The sequence below is a fragment of the Corvus hawaiiensis genome, chromosome 10 (assembly GCF_020740725.1).
Source record: "Corvus hawaiiensis isolate bCorHaw1 chromosome 10, bCorHaw1.pri.cur, whole genome shotgun sequence".
NCBI lineage: Eukaryota > Metazoa > Chordata > Aves > Passeriformes > Corvidae > Corvus > Corvus hawaiiensis.
In genome coordinates, this window is record NC_063222.1 from 6,555,553 (window position 1) to 6,579,274 (window position 23,722).

At 45.3% G+C, this 23,722-nt stretch overlaps 1 protein-coding gene across 3 annotated transcripts in view; it reads right to left on the reverse strand.

Annotated features, from left to right (window-relative positions):
• ARHGEF4 (Rho guanine nucleotide exchange factor 4) overlaps nucleotides 1–23,722 on the reverse strand; it is a 215,512-nt gene that overhangs the window by 26,032 nt on the left and 165,758 nt on the right. The window contains exon 7 of one of the 3 annotated variants that reach the window (XM_048313875.1): nucleotides 19,732–19,871. In XM_048313875.1, coding sequence (XP_048169832.1) covers nucleotides 19,732–19,871 — 140 coding nt within the window. Of the gene's footprint in view, nucleotides 1–2,855; nucleotides 3,829–3,851; nucleotides 4,434–19,731; nucleotides 19,872–23,722 lie in introns of those variants that run through there. The other 2 variants (XM_048313876.1, XM_048313877.1) reach the window with 2 other exon arrangements.

Genomic DNA, 23,722 nt, shown 5'->3' on the forward strand with positions numbered 1-23,722 from the left:
GCACATCCCTGTCCCTGCAGGGCTCAGGGCACGGCGCGTCCCTGTCCCTACAGGGCTCAGGGCACGGTTCATCCCTGTCCCTACAGGGCTCAGGGCACCGCACAGCACATCCCTGTCCCTGCAGGGCTCAGGGCACGGCTCATCCCTGTTCCTGCCGGGCTCAGGGCACAGCGCACAGCACATCCCTGTCCCTGCAGGGCTCAGGGCACAGCGCGTCCCTGTCCCTGTCTCGCCGCGCAGCCAGAGCACCGCAGGGCACGGGAGGAGTGCGGGCACAGCCTCACTCTGCACCCAGGGATGAGCAGGAGGAGGAGGAAGGGTTGTCCAGTGGCCACACAAGGGCCTGGCTGCCATGTCCTGCTCCGCAGCAGGAGCAGGGGGCGGTGGGCACAGGGCACCCCAGCTGCCTTGCTCCCCCTGCCCTGGCAGTGCTGCTCCCTCCCGGGGCTGTGGCCCCAGTGCCATGGCAGGGTCTGGCGTTCAGGGGACAGCAGGGAAGGCAATCACAGCCCTTCTACAGACCACCCAGCTAGGTGAACTGAGAGCAAACTAAAAAACCCAACAAAAAATGTCAGAGCCTCTTCCTTCCCCCCAGAGCTCTCCTTCAGCACTGTCTTTCTATCACCATCTACAGCTTCTGCACATGATTCAGGGATCCTTCACCAGCTCTCTTTTTCCTGGGCTTTGTTGGCCATTGCAGCTTCTTCAGCCAAGATGTGAGGCAGAATTGAATGAGTCACAACAGATACCAGACTGATTAACACTTGTCAACTGCAGCTTCCAGCTGAATGTATACAGCCATAGGGAAAGCTGAGAAAGGAGAAAACCATTGACTTCCCCATAACAAAACTTGACAGAGATACTTCAGGATTAGTCAGGTATCAAGAATCTAGACAAGCATTGGAAAGAGGAAATTAAAATTCACCAACCATTAAACAGTAAGCAGAAAAGTGTTCCCAGACTCATAGCAACCCAAGCTAACACCTGTGGCGGGCAGTGTTGGAACATGGATTTCCAAAGGGTTCTCTATAACCTTGATATTTTTCTGATCAGAAATTTTAAATACAGGAACAATTCTACAGTTTTTTGCTCCCAACTATTCTGGTACAAAATTGTCCTAAGCAGGAGTAATGCAAATTGCCCCAAGCAGGGAAGGGGAAGACAGTTTCACCAGAGGACACATTACCTTTCCTATAACATGCTTTTCTTCCTCACTGTCCTGGACTCCTCACAGCCCTTGAAGGCAACAGTTCTTTCCTTCAGCTCTCTAGCAGCAAGCAGGTCGTCTCCTGCTGGGGAAAGTTTGGGCCCTTTTCCATCAACAACTGCAATGCTTCCCAGAGGAGAGCTGCCCTGCAGGAAGCAACATGGCAGCACTGTGCCTCAGAGGCACAAGCTGCCCAAACTCACAGCATTCCTAGGCCTTCCCAGGTTTGATATTCCCAACCTAGCAGAGCCCTTCAGCAAGCAGCAGGAATAAGGCACCCCCAAACTGAGCATGCAGCAGTAGCAGAGGGTAAATTACTTCACCACCATAAGACCAGCTCCATGCTAATCAATTTTATGAGACACTTAATATAAAGAAGCTCCTGGAAAACTTCTGCGAAGTACCTTCCTAGGCAGAGTGTAACAGGAAGCTACAGTCTCCAATTCAGTGACAAAAGCCACCCAAGGAACATTTCAGGGACGTGGCACCGAGCTAAGCAAGAGCATGAGTCACTTAGTGAATCTAGACTCAGCCTTGGCTGGCAGATGCTCGTGCTCAGCTTCCCAGCTGCCCCACATGGCTTCTACATGCTGAGCCAAACCCTGGGATTATGAATGGAGCTGATCTACCAGCTACTCTTCAGAGCTACACGTGCACACAGGACCTGCGGATAACTGCTCTTCTCATCTAATATCAGATTTTTTTTTGCACTATTCCAAGATACAGAGCAGGCACGGCTGCAATAACTGACAGTCCAAACACAGTGCAAGGGCTGCCACAATGCTGAGGCCTCTCACTGCTCCCACTAGATGAGGGGTGCAAGCTTCTGAACCTCAAGCACTTTCAGAACCTGCTCAAACCTTGTACAGGATTTGCCCTCATAGGCAGCTACCAAAAGCTTTCTGTCACTGACACCTATGACCCGAAGCCATACTTTGGTCCCTCACGTGTCATTTGAAGACTGAGATGTACATTCCCATCATTCACCTGTCCTTTCCAATAAACAATCCTTTTTCCACCTTGTGCCATTCGGTTCTGATTCCAGCTGCAACTAAGACCACAGGTAAAATTTAGAGGTGAGAAAACAGATTTGTTTGAAAGCCAAGTTGTGAGCTGTGGTTAGCGGGTTTTTTTTTTTTAATAGTAACTTCAGAAAACAACATCGACTGGATAGTTTTGGTGGCTGTTTATCACAATGGCTAGATAATAGAATTAATATCCTGGTTTGAGATTTTTAATAATTCAAAACTGTTCATCTACATAAGAGATTCCCAGAGAATTGCAGGGAGCTGGGGCCTGCTGCTGCCCCACCCCCAGAACTGCAAGAGAGATCTTCTCTCAGGGAAAAGATGTTCTGCACACCTCAGGTGTAACAGAAAGAAGCTCCACGGGTACAAATTCCATTTCTTTGCATGCTAAAGTGACGTGATTTTGTACGACACTAATGTATTACACGATCACATAAATAACTGATACAGAGTACATCACTCATGATGACAGAGACAACAGCACCATCCAGCCTTTCTCAACACCAGATCAGACTCCAGGAGCCATAAATATTCAGGTCTGAAGGAACTGCAGTAGCCTCAACCATTAGCGCCAGCAAACACACTGCCCTTGTGAAAGCTGTACTTAAACTGCAGATTACCTAACACACAAAATGAAGGATCCTGCTGAATTTTAAGGGCTTGGATCTTTTGCAGTCTTCTGCACAAAAGCAAGCAGTGTCTTTAAGAACAGTGCACTGTGGCTTCCTTTCCAGTCTGTCTTCTGCCAGGAATCGGTCTCCTTCAATGCCACCAAGTAGAGGGTTGCTCCACTGAGGTGCCAATGCCAAGTGTGGAAGTGCTGTGATGTGCAGGGCTGCCGATAACATCATGGAGCTGAGCAGGCCCGGAGTGGGCAGGCTGCCTCGCTGCCCTTCCCTCCCAGCCTTCTACAGGAGTGCTCCTGGAGTCGCTCCCCCGCTGGGCATGGCTGCCCCAGCCCGTAAGGAATGAGTAGCCTGCAGGCAGTGTCCTGTGCTGTGGCTCTGCCAGCCATTTTGATACACATAGCTGATAAGCACTGAGGTATAATAAAGGAAATGGGATTAAAGCCAACAAAACACTCCTTCCACACTGCTGCAGCGTTTATTCAGCCTGAATTCCTGATGGACTCTATTAATCCATCTCTTTGGCTAATTGGGCATTACTCATGCCACTGCACAGCAGTGTTCACAGTGACAGAGCAACGGAGGCATTACAGGCTTCAGCTTTTACAGCAGGTGTTTACATGTAGCTGGTCCTTGTGTAAGGGCTCCTTACAGGATGACTGTCCCTCTGCAAACAAAGCAGCAGCACTCTGGGCTTCTCCAGGGCTGAGAAGAGCTACGTACAGGCACGGTATCGTCATCGCTAGGAATCAAGGCTGATTAGTGCCACGGAGAGCGGTTACGATTAAGCAGGTTGGCTCCGTTACCTCTTTCCCTTTCTCTTGTTTACCTGGGATCCAAACCGCAAGGCACAAGTGATGACAGGACGAGAGTGAGGGGAGCAGGGTGGGGAAAGAGCTGATGATTAAAAAACACGGGAGGAATACTCTGAGACACACAGTTACCGTAACAGCAGACAAGCAGACCAGAGGCAGACAACGACAAGCTGACCTGCTGATTTGTTGCCCAGTCCTGGAAACCCCCATGCACCACACCACTACCGGCAGTCCTCCTTCAGTGAAATGCCAAAAGAAACATCAGCACCACGTTGACGATGATGAGGAAGAGCAGGATGACAAAGACCACTACCCGCTGGGTCTCCGGGTTCATGTTGCAGCGGAGGAAAGTGTGAAGCGCACTCCATTTGTGCCTGCTTCGGTCGGGGACCTTTGCCATGGCTTCGGCCCCCAGGAAAAAAAAAAATAAATAAGAAAGCTTAAGTGCCTGCCAGGGCAGGATGGGGCAGAGGGCTGTGAACAAAAGCTGTTGGCAGCTCTCAAAAGCAGAAGTCTAAATGGTTCGGCACAGCCACTGCTGCTCCCGCACAGCACGTGTGCCAAACGCCCCCTCAGCTCAGGGGGAGCTTGTCAGCGCATCCCCGGGGTTCCACGTCTTCTGTGCCGAAGGAGCCGTCGCCATCGCTCCAGCGGGAGGAGGACACTGGGTTCCCGGTGGCGAGCGCGGAGCGTGGCGGAGCTCTGCAATCCGGCGGCGATGTCGGCTTCCCAGAGAGCGGCGCCGCGATTTGCTGCGCGCCGTCTCCAGGATACACCAGGCCTTGGCAACGCGGAGCGCAGCCCTGCGCTGTGCAGGGAGGCTCTTAAGGAGGGTCAGGAGAGGATTAGGCGGCTGCTTTTTTAAATCCTTCCACCCGCACTAAGAGTGTGCCAGCGCTAGAGACGAGTCCTGCCAGAGGCAAATCCCCTGCGCCGGGTGGGGCCGGCCCTGGACAGGCGAGGGCACAGGCGGATTCCCGCTCGCCTGAGCGTGCAACAGGTGCGGTGTTCGCCGGAGGACCGGACACGCAGCCCTGCCTCTGCCTGGGAGCCCAGGAGAAGCAGCTTCTCTTGGACCCTGCCGTTCTCTTCCCGGCAGGATCCTGGAGCCAGAAAGTCTAAAGGACTTGGCTCTCTCTGCCAACGCCTCCGTGGGCCTGAGTCACTGCAAATCCCCAAATCTCTGCAATCAGAAAACCCCTATTCAGCTCTGCAGAGCCCTAAACATGCTTTTATGAACTTAACTTTTGCTGCTGGACTGCAAAGTTCACCAAGCTGCCTCAGGTACGCTCACAGATGCCCCAGCTAAGCATAGCTCCCACCTGTGTTGGGTCAGGAACACAGGGAAAAGGCACTCCACCTTGGAAGGATTAGGGATAGATCTTGGAGAGCACTCATCATAGGCTCTTCGACTGCAGCCCTTTTGTTTCCTCTAGGCAGCAAAGCAGAGCCCACCTCTTACTCAACAGCCAGCAACAATCGCTCCCCAGGAGAGGAAGAGGAGGACTCAGTATTCAAGTCCTTCATTGACAGGAGGCAGTTTCACATCTTACAGTTCTCACTTATGCCACATATTCCCCCTCATGAAACTGACGGATACAAATCCAGCAATCCTGATACCGAAATCTGCTCAGTCCAGACCCTGGATTTAGGGCTAGAAGATACTGGAGCTAGTGTGTGGAGCTGCAGATGCTCCATGGGGGATGGAGTTATCCAAGAGGATGACTCTGCACTTTACACAACAGTTTCCAACATGGCCACACACATTCCTAGGAGTGGGAACCAGGAGACAAGGTTCCCCCCCTTAAACACCCCAACTGCTGAACACCTCTGGTGGTAGCCTCCACGTCTGGGAAGGGCCGTGTGGGAGCAGCCACACGATGTGCGTACGAATGGAACACTCAGCTGCTCTCGCAACTGAGAAACAAATGAATAAAAAAGCTGGGTTTTCTTCAGGTGTTAGCACATCAATGCCCATAATGTTTCTTGGGGATCTGTGCAGCTCTTGTATGTATCTTGGAAAACAGCAGGTAAGATATTTAAAAGGGAAAAAGTTTAAGAGTTATGGGTATTGGTACTTTCCTTTAATTTTGGAGTTTTTTTCCCAAATTGCGCTAACCTCAGCAGGGGCTATACAGAAAGGGTAGTCAAAATTTCCATTGTCTCCTTATGCTTCTGCAGTGTTTAAGAAAGCTGTCTTTCTTAGTCATAATAAAATCAAATCAAGAATTATTTCAGTTTCTTGTTTCTGAACACAAAGATCCTGCAAATCTCCTTGTCTCTAGCTTAAATATAGAACAAGAAGAGTGATGCGTAGGATGAGGTCTTGTGCTATCAATGCAGCTTCAAGATCTGTAGGAAAAACCTCAGAAAGAGAGAAAACTACTGGGATCTACAGGCCGCCCAAGCTCATGTGTGTTTGAGTTTTTGGCCTGCAATGACCTAATGGCTTAAAAAAACTATTTCCCCTGCCATGTGCACCATAGCAGAACACTTCAAAGCTTGCAGACTTCAATTTGCTGAAAGTTCTTCAAGCCCACAGTTGACTGGCATCGTTGCATTGTTCAACTCCTAGGCATTCTGCAAATCTCGTCTGTCTTTGAAGGCTTTTCATGCCTGATTGAGTTTGGACATAAGCCACCAAGCAGGATTTGGGTGGGATGTAGATCTTCAGGAGAAGCTAATCATGGTGAATGGAAAGCATGATCACACCCACTTCTTTGAAACCTGCACAGCAACTATATCTTGTCTAAGCACTTAGTTACAGTGAAAAGAAATAGATAAACTCCAGTGATTCAACAAGGCTGGCAGAGCTATACTGTTGGTGTTGCAGGATACGGGGTAGTTTCTAAAATCCACAATATAATTCTCCAACAGTCTCCTGAAATCTTTGCCACTTATGAACAGGCTAAAACATTTGAAGGTGAAAGCACAGGAAGTTTGTCTGAAAACATCTGAAAGGGGAAAGCAGATCACTTCTTGGACACTGCATTGAGCTCCCCTGGAATAAGAAGTCTGGGGGAAACTGATGCCAGAAAGAAATTGCAGGGGGAAAAAAAGGTACAAAACTGTAGTGGAGGGTACATTTTTATCTAACTCTGTTGTCTCTAAGAAGCACCCCAAGTCCCAGCTATGTTCCTCTGCTCTGCTGACGTGCAGATCCAAGTGCCCCCCTGCACTACATTGCCTGGGCACAAGTGACGTGTTTGCCTTGAGTACATCTTGGAGCATTGCACAGTTAATGTTAAGTGGCATTCACCCTTCTGACCCCACAGTGAAGAGAAACTGATCTCAGCAAGGACAGAAGCTGCAGAGTGACTCTAGCTGTGACCTGCCTTTTGTTTCCACCCCCACACAGTGAATCCCCTCACAAGGTCTGTGGCAGAGACTCTGCACAGGGGAGTTATTCCGTGGTAACTCCAAGTGTTTGCAGTGGGGGGGGCTCTCCAGCTCCTGCTGCACTCTGCTAAACATCATGTGGCATTTTTCCATCATGGAAATAAACCCTCATTCTTATTCCTCACTCATCAGACATGCTTCTGTGGTAGGTGGCATCAGCAAGAGATGAAATAGCTGAAAGTTTTACCTCATGGCTTGTGATACAGTGGGGCTTACTTTGTATAACTATCACTGAGGGAGCATATTTCAAATAATTGTTGCACAATCTCCGTTGGAATCTAATTTGCAATTGTAATAATTTCCTTTCAATCCTTCCTCTAAGAGCCGTCCTCAGCCAGGACTGCACCATGGGAATAATGCTGCCACTCAAACAGAGCAAGTAGTGAGCACAGCACAGCCTCAGAGGCCTGGACAGACACAGCCCTGCTGCAGTCCCAGAAGCTGCTCAGCGACCAAGGCTTCAGGGAATGAGTTATTCAAGAACCCCCATCTAATATTAGATAAAATAAAAAAAGAAAGACATGCCTTCATTTTTCATCAAAATGACACTAAATATTGCCCAGTCCTTACTCATCACCAAGCAGCACATGAGGTTTAACCTTTGAAGACTGCTTTAGGTGTCATTTTTAGGAGGCCAGGAGTATACAGACAAACCCACTGTCTACCAGTAAAAAAGTTGTTTCAATAGTGTAACAGCTGAACTGGGAACTGAAAGGCACACACACACATAAATGTGGGGAAGTAATAACTGTAATAAGCAGCATAGGTGTGCCAGTAGAACAGACAAATAAATAACTGAGGAGACAAGCAGTGAAGCTGGATCCATCATGCTGGGAAAGCAAAGAGCACGCGTCCCACAGCAAGGCCACCAAGGGCAGTCGTGTGGGGGACCAGCCCCACCTTCAGCACCTTTCTCCTCTCTCCTAGTGAGCAGACTTGGAAAGCAAAGCTCCAGGTAGAACACCACACACCATGCTGGAGCACATTTCCAGGACTTCCTGTCCTTGACTTGTCACAAATAGGAATGTGCTTGCTACAAGTACAAGAAACAGCACAATTCAACTCCTCTTAAAGCCAAGGCTACAGTAGTATTGTCGGCGCAAATAAACAGCACTCTAAATATCCCCAGACAAAAAAAGAGCACTCTTACTGGGTCATTCTTTATCAACATTCTCCCTCCAAAAAGGTGGAAAGTATATCTAAATATTAACAAAGACAGAAGTGCTAGAGCTGAGCCTGGATTGGGCCCAGCTGACACACTGACACACAGACACCTTCTGCCCCAGCCGGGCTGCCTGCTCAGGGCAGAGCACATGGGCACACCAGGCAGGCAGCTCCAGGGTTTGCCAGCTCCGTGCGTGCAAACACAGCCTGGAGCACGCAAATGTGAACTCCTGGACGAGTTTTCCTAGGTATTCCGAAATAGGATACCTTCTGAGGCAGCATTCCTCTCTGTTGTTGCACCAATGAAGCCGCAGACACAAACATGAACTTCCCTCCCCTCTGGTTGGCATCACTGGCTGTTGGAATGATGGGCATAAAGAACTACAGAGGAAGAGAACACGTTCAGCACATCCAGAAACCTTTAATGTTGCAACAGCCAGATTCACCTGGGTCCATGTGACTGGATTTTTTTCCCCTTTCAACTTCTCTTTGACATAAAAATCACATAATTGTTACTGCCCTTTCCGTTACACAGAGCTGTTGAAGAACTTCTTAGGGGAGAAGTTTTTGTTTCTATTGATTTTTTTTTTTAATTTATTGATAAAAATACTTTTATCTATAGCACTGCTGTGATGAACGATTTCAAATGCATCTTTTAAAAAAGAATCCAGGCCGAGTGACTGTTCAATGGACAGATTTCTACCTGGTTTTCAGCTCTGCAACTGAAAGGGCCGACAATGAAATTGTGAGAGGGGAAAGCATTTGTACCTGCAAATCATTCCATGGAAACCAAGTTTCCTTAACTCCCAATTATGCCACTATTACACTTCCCAGCATCCAAACTAAGCAACTATCACCCCTGTTATGTGTTGAGTTAACTCTTAGTAACAACTGCAGCTAACACCTCCCCAAAGGGCATCATTCCTGTTGAGCCACGGCCAGACAACATCAGAATAAGTATAGCTTTTTCAGCTGCATATGATCATGTACTTCTAAAATGGAAAACAGTCTGTCAGAGGCCCACAATTTGCTTTGCATTTTTACAGTGTGTAACACTGTGTTACTAGAGCACAGTTACTCCCACTGCATCTTTCTCTAGCTCATACTGCATGGTTTAAGCCCACACAGCTTTTACAGCCAGTACTTCCCTGGGCAGATTACTCATGCAATGCTGCCAAAACTTTACAAGCTGTTCTTGTGCTCGAGTACCAAGATTCACGAGATAACTATCAATGGAAAGAAAATGGGCCTGACCATTTCCTTATGCAGTGCATACATTAAGGCATGGCCACACTGCAAGAGAGTGCAAGAAAAGCAGCCATTTGGACTGGCCACCCCTGACTACAACTAAAAAAAGAAGAGAAAAGGAGACAATCTGCTTAGCAACCAGTCTTTTGCTTTCAGACTCTACTAAAGCTGGAAAGTCTTCCAAATTCTAAAGCAAGTTTTATTTTCAAGAGTAGCAACAGCAACTGTTAACATGTTTGAAGCATCTGGGAATTACCATCACAGCCCGGAGCTCCAGCACCAAAGGAAGGTGTTGGTGCCGTGAGCCACGTGCCGACGCACCACATCCCACACACCCAGGGAGCTGAGGCAAGGCAGCTTCCAGCATCACACACAGGGGATGACACACTCCCAGGCTGTGCTGGGCTGGAGCTGGGCAGGCTTTTGGGATTTTGGGATGCCAGGGGAGGGATACAGACAGGAATGGCCTGGGAAACAAAACAGCATGTTAGGATAGATGGGGCAGAGCAAGGAACAAGCAGAGAGAAGCAAATACAGGCTGGCACAGCCCTTGCAGTGGCCTAGGAAGGTGGATATTTTCGGTACACATTGGACACGGGAAGAACAAAGGATATTGTAATAATGATGCTCTGAAATAAACACAGGCTGAATGGGGTTTGTAGTAAGAGAGATGGAAGGAAGGGAAATGCTGCATCTTGGAGACCCAGCAAGATTAACAGCCTGAATGCAATATCTAGAACAGGGTCAGAGTAGAAAATGGCCACTCTTGATACAGGGCTGAGGAACAGACATGCTGGCAATGATATCCTTAGTGACTGAGAGAAGAGGTGTTTGGGCTCCTAAAATTATTTGGATACTTTTTGGTTTTGTGGTATCCTGTGTTTGAGCTGAAAATTTGACAGTCATGGATGACATAGAATAACAAGGAATAGTCATTTGGGCACTATGTGGGCTGGAACAGACAAATAAGGGAGAAACAGAGTCAGAGAAATACTCCTTGAAAAGTCAAGGAAAGAAGAGAGGGAACAGGCATAGGTAGAGCTGTGGGACCTGAAACAGGTGAGGTCAGAGGAAGCTGCAATGAAGCCAGTGAAAGCAGATAAAGTGGATGAGAAGGGGATGAATAACAGTACAAGGTGAGTGACAAGGTGAATATGGTAACACGGAGTAGAGGAAGATGCCTAATGTACAGAGCTGAAAAGACACTAACAGATAATCCCTGTAAGAGTTTCTACAAGAGGTGGCTGGAGATGGGAGGGGGAACAGGGTCAAGCTTTATTTTTTTGGTTGTTTCTAGAGCACAAGTCCCCTTTCTTTCTGACTATGCAGGTGTTTACAAGAAAGCAATGTAGTCTTGGGCTGTCTCAGATATTCTGTTGAGCCCACACATTATAAAATGACAAGTACAGCATTCCCTTACCTGTCATCTTTAAAATAATGCATTTAGTTGCAGAGCAGTGTTCTGACCCTTCTCTTACTGCTCAGCATCCTCACCTCTTAGAGAATATACCAGTCTTGTGGAGGCAGAAAACTGCTTACAAGTGACAGGTCTCTAAAGTTCTTCCAAGCTGCCCTTGTATGTTAATTTGGTAATGTTAATTTGGGAGTCCTCCTTCATTGCCTTCTGATGTAACTAAAGGAGCCACAGAAGGGCTGGAGAGAAGAATAAGCTCCATGGATGAGAACACATTCCATGAGAATGAGAAAAGCCATAAGAGGATAAACGACACACATAAGCTGTGTATAAGAACCAGGCTAGGCTTTCCTATGTCCTACATGATAAAAAAGTGGGACAGAAATTTTAATTGGTCAGGCAACCTTCCAAGGTGACATTTTCCCTGACACCCCTGTTTTAGCCAGTAGGCCGAAAAAATGCAGCAGAACAATACACCCTGAAGATCAAACCGTGATGGGCTGTTCTCCAAAAGCTGCCCCAAGAAATTAGTAAGAATCTAAGATACAGCTCAGAAGCAAACTTGGTAAGTGGTTGTCAAGACTATCAGGAAGGCGAGGATGGGCTATCAAGCCCCAGCAGTTAAATGAACCAGGTGCCCCCCCCTGCTTTACTAGAAAAGCATCTGTTAGGGGCAGAGGAATGTGAATAAAACAGGACATTCAGTCTGTATTGGATAGCTCACACACCCTGCTTTCATTTCATAAAACCTGTTGACATGAAGAGTTGCCAGCAGCGAGTCAGTGGAACAGCCAGAAACAGGATCTTCTCTAAAGATCATAGATAACATCAGCTGGAAGTAGGACTGAAAAAAATAACCCCCACACCACCTTTCTAGGTCACCGTTCCCTGTAATCCAAAACCTCAAGGAAGAAGCTGAACTCGATGTTCGGCCGCTGCACAGCAGCACAGCTCTGCTGCAGTCCCCTGAGGCGCCGGTGGCAGCCTGACAAGCCCTGGCACAGGAGGTGTGAGGGGCTGCCCCATGGCTGGGGATAAAGGCTGGGGATAAAGGCTGCTCTGCTCACTGCCCGCGGAGAGCGCGTGTTCCCGGTGCGAGGAACGGGGCCAACGCGGGGAACATTTCCTCACTTCGCTGCCAGGAGAGGCTACGAGGGACCCGACTGAACAGGGGCTCTCCCAGGGCATGCCCAGGGCACCCAGCAAGGGCTGGCCCCCAGTGCCCCAGAGGGAGGGGGAGCCCTCCCACGAGCCTCAGGAGGAGCGGGGCTGGCACTTGAGCAGCTTGGTTACTCTCGTTGATCTTTCTGCTTTCATCAGCTTGGCAATATAAAACTGCAAGAAATATGCCAGTGCCTTCACTCCATTAAACCATGGCCAAACTTTTTGCTAACTCAGCCCCCAGCTTACCAAGTATAGGACAAGGGGCCTCGGTCACGGGACGGGAAGGGGAAGATCTCCTGAGGGATTCACAGTGCCCTTTGAACAATCAAGAGTCAGGAGGGATTTTATTCTTCCACCATTGGGATCACTTGTCTTTAAAGAATTAGGAAAATTCTTTGCAGAGAAAAGCTGCTCCAAATCAGGGTTTGGAGAGGAGAACAAATCCAAGAAATGTTCTGATATCAAAAGCATGCTGAGAGGAACCTGAGACACAAATATGGTATAAAATGAGAGATACTCACTTCCCTGTCCCTGTGCAAACACTTGAGCCTGGAATGACCTCTGCAATAACCTCTACACTACCCAGCATTCCTGCTCTCTCACATTCCTTCTTTATCCCCTTCTTTCAGTAAATCTTTGTCCTCCAATATCCATTTGGTTATTGTGCTGTTATCCATCCCAGGTGTTTCTTGAACTGGTAACTGGGGCATGGATATCCCCAAACCTATTTTTAAAATAAAGACATTGGCAGAGCAAATTGTAACTGCAAGATTCTGCAAAACAGACTTGTCTTTGCACACCATCAGGCTCCCATTTCAAGCAGTGGTGACAGCAGTTTAATACACTTCTGAATTAAAATCTTTGTAGGGGTGCAAATATCGCAATGTTTCTAATGTTCTTCCTCCCATAAAACAGCAGTGGAGAGTTAGGTACCAAACCAAGAATCCCTGAAAGCCAAACAAGGAGCTCCTGAGGACACGGTAAGTTCCTTCTTTGTATCAGAGACAGGGCAGGTTTGAAAGGTGTCCTTTACTTTACACATGGATGGTGAAATCACTCCCCTTCACCTGCACATTTCCTTGGCTTCATTGCACAGACCCTGATTAGGGGCATGTCAGAGCCTTCAGCAGGCAGGACCACGAGAACCTTGAAGGGTTAGTGCCTGCCTTGCCCCGCGCAAGGATTTGAAGATCTCAGTGGTGCTGTGGTAAATGGCCCTCGTGCTAAAAGTGGCAGGCAGGAAACCAAGACCTTCTGCAACATAGCCCTTATCCCTGTAGGGCACAATGCCACTGCTACAGGTTAAAGGAGCTCTTTTAATGGGATGCCAAAGTGTTTATCTTCACGACAAAGAGACCTCTTGTAAACACATCATGTTTTCTTTAACTGGTGGGGAGCATCAGACAGAGTTCTGGGAACCCATGGACTCACTGGATAAAATAGAGACAGTCTTTGAGGTGATTTGGCACAAGTAATTTCAGGAGTTAAAACATTCTTGGATCATTTTTTCTCCAAAGGGAGTACTATTTGTGGAGCCAAGCCCCTCTGCACACCCCAGTAACTGGGAACACATTTAATGCCGACAAACAACAGACATTTTATTGAGTCCCCTAATACTCACTAGATATCATTAACAAGTGTTAACAGAAGCTGTTAGTCTTTACAATATAACAGCTGGCAGGGCTGATGTAAGGACTCCAAAGCCATCATGCTGTCTCCAGTTATCTCCTTTGAGTGACGTATTTTGGTCTGTTTTACAGCCAGGGATGAAAGTTTGGGCAGTACCTGCCCCTCTTCAAACGTGTCTGTGTGCATGTGGGGCCACACCCGTGCCCACAAAGAGCTGAAAGCCAGAGGCTACCTCTCCTGTTCTGCTGCTCCAGCTTGGCTGCTGGAAGGAGGAGTTAGATTCCCTGGGAGACTGAGCCCATAACCCACTCATCCCCTTACACACCTACAGCGCTGTCACACCTCGGCCTGTTGGGTTGGGAGTTAGAATTGTGACAGCCCCCATGTATTATTCTTATCCCAAAAACTAAGCTAAGCCTGGAGGTTTTTTATTTGTTCCTAATGAGTATCAGATTAATTGGGGTGTTTAGAGAATGCATGGTCCAGCAAAAGAAAATATATTTTATAGAAATGCTTCTATGTCGATTGAACTCCTGGTGGAGTGTATGCTACAGACCATAGCATCCATGGTAAGGGAGCTACCTGCCCTCACCTCCCACGGTTGAGAACGAGCATTTGGATGGAAAAGGACTCACTGCATGACTGCAAGTGTGAAAGCATATCCCATTTCTCCCAGCTTTCCAAAAAATCCCAACATCCACTCACAAGATAGCCTTTCTTCAGTGCTGAGTGAGCTACACTGGCTTCCATCACGCTCTCTGCATCTTCAGCCTGCTGAGGGAGGATCCCTTGCTCAGGGGATGCCCAAGTCCCAGTGCTAAGGAGGATGTGAGAAAGTGGCTCAGAGCAGCCCCAGCTGGCCATGGTAGAAAGCAGAAATATGGCTCTGGAAACCCCTGGGACCACTTAGCTACTGATCCCGATGTTTGATGAGACATAATTGCCGTAGAGTATTTCAATATACTGATTTGCTTTAAATCCATTGCAAAAAGGCCTCTGAAACAACCTTAAAAGTCTGCAGACCACAAAACTCTAAAAACGAAACCCATCAGGCAGTAAACGAAGTTACAATTCTGACTCCATACTCTGAACACTCACATTTAAGCCCTACAAAAAGTTACGCAAGCACTTGGGACCAAAAACTAGGATCCAGTAAAGATTTATGTCCACAGGGGAACATTATTTCTTGTCCTTGACAGCACCGAGCTTTGTACCGTATTCTGCAAATAAATCATATCTGCTGCTTCTGGACCACAGCTGTCAGCCTTGGCTGCAGGAATACATGGGACACAAAAGCAGGAATTAAGCCCTCCAGAAGGAAAAGAAAACCCCAATGGATGCTGGCAGGTGTCTGTTAACTGGTTTCTGTTTGCTTTAGCTTCAGATGGGAGAGCAATACACTCATGTTAAGGTACAAAAGTGATAATAAATCTCTTCTCCCAGTTTACATAAGAATGTTATATATCGCTTCCATATGATCAATAATTCTAATTCTGTTTTCAGTCTGGAAATCCATTGTGACCACAGCTTTTGCAATCTCTTCTGTACTCTTTTAAAGAAAAGGAATGACAATATCTTGTGGCATTATTTTAAAATGTTTCTGTCTTTTGAAATTTGCCCTCATATAGTACACAAGAGATTTCTGTTAATTAGAATGAAGATAAATGAAGTGAAAAAGGCTATGAAGGATATTATTCATGTTTAACAAAATTAAAATCAGTTGTTCTGATTTCATCTGTATTAACATTTTATGAGTTTTGAGGTTTGATTTGGTTTTGCTGTTGTGTTTGGTTTTTTTGTTTGGTGGGTTTTTTTTAAAACCCCCAACAGTTCATAAGTCTGTCTTGTTTAAAATTGACTGGTCTGGGAGGAGCACTGGGTGAGCCCAGCACAGGATCAAAGAGCTTAGCACAACAGTAATGTTTCAGAGACTCAGTAATATGGAGAGAGTACTGCTACAGTGTCTGTTGCCCTGGGTACGTGGCAGATGTATTGTTTGTGCCACTTCAAACATTTTTCTGGATAATTACTTTGTTAAATCAGAAACATATATGTTGGAACCAATTAGCTTAATTGCATCTTGTCAGCAACCACGGGTTAGCTCAAACATCTGTAAGACACTACAATATTGCCACTTTAAAACACAAGGCAACAGGGGTTACGTGTCTTAGATTAAACCCTGGCCTGCTGAAGCCAGTGAATTGTGCATTTCCTCAGGAACGAGACTTCACATACCAAATTCCAAACTTATCAGCCATAGAGCCACAAGAGATAAGGAAAAAAGTGGGAGTCTTGCTGTTATTTTCCGAACACTTAGTGCTTTGCTTTCACAAGATGGGCACAGTGCTGCTCACGGAGGGCTGCAAGGGACATGCTGAATTGCAATAGCATTTCTTGCAAAGCACGGAGCCGTACGGGCCCTTCTCAGAGCAGGACACAACAAACCCTCAGGACACAGCAGGTATTACCAAGCAAAGCTTGGTCTAAGCTTCTTCACCTGGGCCAATTACTTATAGGGGAAAACTAGACATCTTGTCATCACCATCACTCCAGGGCCAGGCACACAGGCTTTTTATATGCCTAACCCCTCACGTTCTCAAATTCAGACTACATATAACACATTTAATGAAGCTTGAAGCTGTATGTATGTATAGTGTCCTATACATAACATTTATGGAGAACTGGAAGGACAGAATCACAATGTATTTGCAGTACAGATTTTTCTCTTACTGCATTTTCACCCAGTGATAACCCTGGAAGCAATAAAATACAAGGATAGGGTCTCTATCTGGAGCAAACACAAAGTAAACTCTACCGAGTACAATCTAAACACAAATTCTCTTTTCCTGAGCATCAAGAAAGCATTTGAAAGAATGTCAAACAGATGCCCCAAGAAAATTACTTCCCCAACCTCTTTTCTCATCCCAAACCCTTATTATTACTTTTTGATTGATTTTTCTTGGCTCTTACACACTCTCATGCTGCTCTTCTTAGGTGGGCTCTATACAACCTTCCCAGCTTTCTTTTATCCCTCCAGTGTTCTTGCCAATAAATTATTCTAGTTTTATGAAAGGTTTCTTTTTTTATTTCATAATCATTTTCTCTTGATCCAAAATGAACTAAAACTCAGTGGTTGGGTGTTTTGTTCTTTAATGCAACACTTGGTCTGCCAACTGCCTTAAAAATGTATTTCAGCCTTCTCTATTTATTTGAAAGCTGTTTCTTCCAAGAAGGCTAAGAATAATGTGGTTACCATAGTTTCCTTATCCACAACCAATAAAATGCAACTTGGAATACAATAAAACAAAGCTGAGACTACTCACAAAATGTGACTGAATGAGTCAACACTGAAATCTTCACCCTACATCACTCCTAGCACTATGGAAAATACTCAAGACTGATCAATAGCCAGCTTTTGGTCCAGCAGGGAAGATGAGGATAAGCCTGTCCAACTACCAGCTATTTGAGATATTTCAATTCCAACACTTAAGATATCTGTTGTTGTAGAATTCCCATCTCACAGATTCAGTATTTCACTGCAGAGGTTTTGTACTTTCTGTAATCTCCTGTTCTGGGAAGTGATTGTGTAGGCAGTGCTTTGCTAAGGCTCACTGGAACCAAGTGATGGATTAATTACCCGTAGGAACCAGTCGACAAAGTAAATAATGTACTGTTTGTTCTTACAGTTTTGTTGGCTCCTGAACAGGCAAGATTCTAGGGAATAAGCCAAAAATAATCTTTTTTCTCTCAATTCAACTGGCCAACAAAACCCCACGTACGCTTCATGGATTTTTACAAATTACACCTGCTTTGGACACATCCGTTTACTTTCTTGATTACAAGTGATGGAATTTTACTCTAATAAAATGAACTTTTAAGAAATGAAAGAAAAGCAATTGTTCTCAATAATAATGAATAAAGAAAGAGAAAACCACCACATGCATGATGGTGAGACCTGCTTATAAGTTTATTTTTTTCCTGATTTTAAAGACTTGTAAAGATTTCCTTTAAAAAAGTAAAATATTTAACCTTTTCTTAAGAAAAGAGGAAAGGAAAGGAAAGGAAAGGAAAGGAAAGGAAAGGAAAGGAAAGGAAAGGAAAGGAAAGGAAAGGAAAGGAAAGGAAAGGAAAGGAAAGGAAAGGAAAGGAAAGGAAAGGAAAGGAAAGGAAAGGAAAGGAAAGGAAAGGAAAGGAAAGGAAAGGAAAGGAAAGGAAAGGAAAGGAAAGGAAAGGAAAGGAAAGGAAAGGAAAGGAAAGGAAAGGAAAGGAAAGGAAAGGAAAGGAAAGGAAAGGAAAGGAAAGGAAAGGAAAGGAAAGGAAAGGAAAGGAAAGGAAAGGAAAGGAAAGGAAAGGAAAGGAAAGGAAAGGAAAGGAAAGGAAAGGAAAGGAAAGGAAAGGAAAGGAAAGGAAAGGAAAGGAAAGGAAAGGAAAGGAAAGGAAAGGAAAGGAAAGGAAAGGAAAGGAAAGGAAAGGAAAGGAAAGGAAAGGAAAGGAAAGGAAAGGAAAGGAAAGGAAAGGAAAGGAAAGGAAAGGAAAGGAAAGGAAAGGAAAGGAAAGGAAAGGAAAGGAAAGGAAAGGAAAGGAAAGGAAAGGAAAGGAAAGGAAAGGAAAGGAAAGGAAAGGAAAGGAAGGAAAGGAAAGGAAAGGAAAGGAAAGGAAAGGAAAGGAAAGGAAAGGAAAGGAAAGGAAAGGAAAGGAAAGGAAAGGAAAGGAAAGGTACAGAGGATATTCTATTTGATGAGTCCGAGTAAGAAGACTTACCAAGGCAAGCACCTGAGTGGGAGGGAAGCAGAATCCTCCTCCCACAGACTCAGTGCAAGCTTTGGGACTGACTCCTGTGGTGCCTGGGACTCTCATAAACACACCAGGTAAACGTGGAAGAACACGAGATTTTCTGGTGTTCTGCTCATGTTTTCTTGCCAGTGACAACAGCCCAAGACAGATGAGTTTAAATTAAAAAGCTCTGACCATGGTTTGATAACCCCTGGATGTAAGCGATAGGGGAAGAAAATAAAGCCACTCCCTTCCTTACCCCAGGCACCCAGGGCTGTAGGTAGGGATTCTGAGCAGTGGGAGCAGGAGAACTGCTGGAAGAGCATTTGCTTTTGTTGCTTTTGAAGAAAAGCTGTTATCATCACTGTGCAGTTTTTTGGAGCTTTTTCAGACCCCAGAAGCACCATGACTGGGTGTATCAAACACACACTGAGAGCCACGTAGCTTCAATTATAGCTTTGCCACAGGAATATATAATACTTCTTTTATCCCTGCCTTCTCATCTTGTGAAGGCCATGTACAGGTAAGAGAGTATAGGAAAGAGAGAAAGAAGGTGTAGGAGTTCAGGAGATCACTCATGTGGTGAACATGTTCCACTCTTTCAATGCAAGTTCACCTCACAGAAAAAGCATTTTGTGTGTAGCAGGATGCCAGTTCTAATGCACAAGAAAAAAATAGTACTTTTACAGGAAAACCATCTTAGATCTGTTAGCATGTTGCTCATTGCATCACTTAAACCAAGTAGTACCTTTTTAAACTGATGTCAACTTAATCAGGGTCAGTACTATAAAAGAAAATAGCTAAAAACAGTGACTGAAAACGCAGGTCTTTCACATCCCTAGAGTGAGTTTACTGGGGAACAGGAAGAAACAGTGAAGACCAAGCCTGTATTAAACTTTGCACCCTTCTTACCTATGAATAAAGAAATTGGTAGACCGGAGATTTTTTCAACATTTCTGTTATGCCTTCGGTACAACACACTCCAAGTCTGAACAGCCTGGCCAGGCTGCTCATTAATGTTTTTAAACTTCTCAACCAAAAACACCCAAGAGGAGAGTCACCTGCTCAGGACCTGTGGCTCTGCATTGCCTTAGGGACAGCACCCTGATAGAAGGCCCAGCCCCTGCTGTCACCCAGCTGTAAATGGTGCCCACAGTAAATGATGTTTGAAGCCCCATCCACTGTGCCATGATCAGTTTGGCTGTGGTTACAGGAACCACCAGCATCCATCCCTGTGCTGTGAGAGACACAGAGCAGCACATACCTCGTTGATGGCCAGCTGCTCCCCGCCTCCCCCGGGGTGGCCGTAGCGATGGTTGGAGCTCCGGAAGTCCTCATACAGATCCTCCTCGCTTCCCACATCGTCTGTCAGGGCTGCCTTGTCCAGTGCTCCATCAGCAATCACTGCAACAACACAATGAACACATTGGTACAGCCCACAGGAGCCTCTGCAGCACTGCACCAGGACAGGAGCTCACTGGGGCAAGGGGCTCCATAACACAGCATAAAGGAGAAAAAGACAAGGAAACCACATAGGCAATTTTGGGTCAGAATTCCAGCCTCGTGCTTGCCTGTTTTCAGAGAATTTTTCTCTGAAAATAACCCCTAAATGTTTGTGTCCTTTTCTAGACTGGAAAACATGATTTAAAACAATTCAACAACTGCTGCACATTGCAAAGAAAAGATCAAGCAAGAATAAGAAAACAAGGTCTGAAAAAAGGCATAGGGCAATGATGGCACAAATGTGATTTTATTAGGACCTTGCTGTGTTGACAGGAAACTGGACTAGGTAACAAGCAGCTCATGTCCGCCACTTCATACCTTGAGGATTATGATTTACAAATCCTATCAGGCCAAAGGAAGTCTCAGCCTTTGGGAAAAACATTCAGCTTCCTCTTTGTGCACACACTTATTGCAAACCCTTTTTGTTGCCTAAAAGGGTTTTTGCTCCAGAATTATCCATCATTACCACAGGAAGGCCATTCTACTCAGCACAGCCCCAAACAAGCTACAGATAATGGAGGGTTCACAGTCTGCAGCTAGAACAAACACTGAAGTCTCAAGATATAAGCCTGAGAGAAATATCAATGTGGCATTTATACTCCTTGCACAGAAGAAAGTGTCACTTCATCTGTTTCATGAGCAGGACTGTTTTCCTAAAGTCTCCTCGAGGTATTAGCAAAGACCCTTCAGTGGCATGTAGTGTTGCTCATCCCATCCCTGGACTGGTTACTGAACATTAACTTTCTGTTCTCAAATCTGTGAAAAATGGCAGTGATTAAAGAAAACACTTGCTGACATATTCATGTGGATTAGCAACTGCTAGAGCAACAGTTTCCATGACAAAGCAGTGGGCTTTATGAAGATTTCAATGCATGAAGCAAGTACCTACACAAAGCTGATGCAGAGAACAGCTGATGTAACTGGTAATTTTAGTTCAATGGACTTGACATGGAAACAGGAGTAGAACTGAATGAAGAGAAAACACAGACATTACTATCAGCACTCCTGGCAACAAGCTTGGCTGTGCAAGTTACATGATGTTACACTCCAAATTTTTGCAGAACAGGTGAAAAAAAACCTTTTGAGCTTGACCTTGTAGAGCTTTAATAGGAAGCAACTCATGAACCTGGTCTTGAGTCCTCATTTCCCTTCATAATGCAAGTGCATCTTATGCACCTAACTGCGCCAAGGGGTCAAGAAAAGTCCCTAACATTTCATTAGCTTACTATTACCTGAAACCAAAGCTGCACCACATTAGCACTGAATAAAGTTCTGGCAGAGGTTACAGCCAGACCTGCAAACTTGTCCATCAACACTTTCAGTACACAGGATGGTTTGTTAAGGCTGCACCACCTGATCACTTCCATTAACAGTGAGGGTAAATTCAGTGTAGCAGCTATCAGTTCAATGCAGTAACCTGACATCAAAATGACAAGTATGAGCTATTTTTAAACTAAATACTTGCTTGTTTATGCTTTGAATTCGATAAATAGGCACAACACAGTAAAGATTGTCTGAAGCTGAACTCCACTTGGTATTGATGGCAATTCAGGACACAGAGGTGCATATGAGCTTATGATTAAAGCAGAATTTTCTGTGCAAGTACGGAACTACCCAACCATTCAACTTTAAGTGACATTTCACAAAAAAATCAAGCATTCCCCTAGCTTTGCCCTGACACATCACATCGTTCATTATACAGAAGTTCTGTACTGAATATGTGCCAGTAGTATAGATTGCATATAAAGCAATTCTGGGGCTAAGACCTAGTCCATTAATATAAAACTCAAAACCACCTCGAATAACACTGATATTATAATTTCCTGCAGAGTTACCATGGTTGGAACTTCTAAAACTAAATTTAATGGTATTAAAGGTATCACTTTTTGCTCATACACTGTCTGAAAAACCGTGGTCTGATAGTAATGAACAACTTCCAGTGTGTTAGTGCAGCACAGAAACAAATTAGAAATGTTTTTCAAGAACAAATAAAAATAAATCATTTATAAGAAGCAAGTCAGCAGTCATTTAATTCAAAACTCTTTGCTGCCCTCTGATCTCATTCTTTTCCCTTATTTTACACATGGCTTCATTGCTTTTCCCTTATGCATCTTCTGCTATTTTCACTGCTAAAAGTAACCTTCAGCTTGAAAAATGTTCATTGACATCTTTAAAGCTTTTGTTTTTTGTCCCCACACTTTCCTATTTGTTCTTTGATCTGTGTTTAGATGAAAATCAAAAGCTCCAGGGAGGTATTTATCTGTGTTACTTAAAATGCTCTATACCTCTGCTAAGTGCCTTGAAAGCCGTGCTTGCTTTTACTAGAGATCTGTTTTTCCTCTCTGATCTTACCAAGCTCATCAATTCTCTGCTGTCTCAAGACCTCCTACTGCATTTGGGATTAGTTTTCCTGGTAAAAAAAGTCCTGATCGACATATTGCACCAAAACTACACTTCATAAGCACAAGAAAGTTCTCAATCCTTGAGGAAGAACGGCCCAAGATAGCCATTACACATTTTCCCAAACTAATGCTGCAGGGAAGAATTAAATTAACGAAAAATAAGAATTTGCTCTGAAGCAGGTTAGATGAAAGACATGACCACAAATAAATAAAATAGTAGTCTGGAATGGTGACCCAATGCACTAGAAAACCATCAAGGACAGAGGAAAATGAAGGCTTTTAGTGTAGGAACTGACTTAACATGCAAAGCATAAACTAGGTCAAGTAGAAAAGAAGCAAGCACTATACAAAAATCTTAAAAGACAAGTTAGCAGAGATTGCTGAAACAGTCTATCAGCCTCCTCAACAGCACAGCACTGGGTGGACAGGCCACTATTAAACTGCACAGTAGCTAATTCAGATGCTTCATTCCTGCCACCTCCAAGTGCTCATCTCTGTCTAACACTGAAATCCAGTAGCACAGTCACGCCTGGCCTCTCCACGCCACTCTGAAACACTGACCTGACCTGTCCCTCCCTGGCAGTCAGGCCACACCAAGGAACAATATTCTGTCAAGAAGTAAAGCCCAAGCATCAATTAACTCAAGCAGATTTCTTCGTATTTTATACCACTGTCCTGATAAATTTCACTAAATAGGACAACAAACCCCATACACAGGAACTGAGGGAGGGGATGTCACCAACATTTACTACTACAGCCGGTATGTGCAAGAACTAAAACTCTGCTTCATAGTGCTGCCAGCCCTAGCCCAAGCTTGGGATTTGTCATTCCAGTACAAAAGCAGATAGATAATTCTAGCAATAGCAGCTCACAAAAGAATGCCACACAAACTCTTTTTTATGCATCCATACAGATAAAGTGTCAAGAACCTGACTCCATGAAGAATTATCTTGAGGACATGAAGCTTCAAAACTCATACAAAACATGGCACTGAAGCCAGCGACTGGCACAGGTGGTCTATGTCCAAGTGCCTGAGCAGGCAGCACTTAGGCTGCATTCAAGGACAAAAGGGAAGGGTTCTGTGCAAATCGAGTGAGGCTTGATCAAAATGTTCCAGGTTCACCCTCCTTACACCTTCCTACAGAGTTTGGAATGCAGGTATAAGCAGGCAGTAGTGGGAAGGGTCCTGGCTGGGCTCTGCTTGTGCCCCTACCTTACTGAAAGGTGATGCCAGGCAATTCTAAGGAGTACCTGTACACAGCTCCAGAGCTCTCCAGCTCACCAGAAAGCCCCTGCAGCTGTTACCAGCTCTGTGGCTTCAGAGAAGAACACTCACTCTGTGCCCACAAG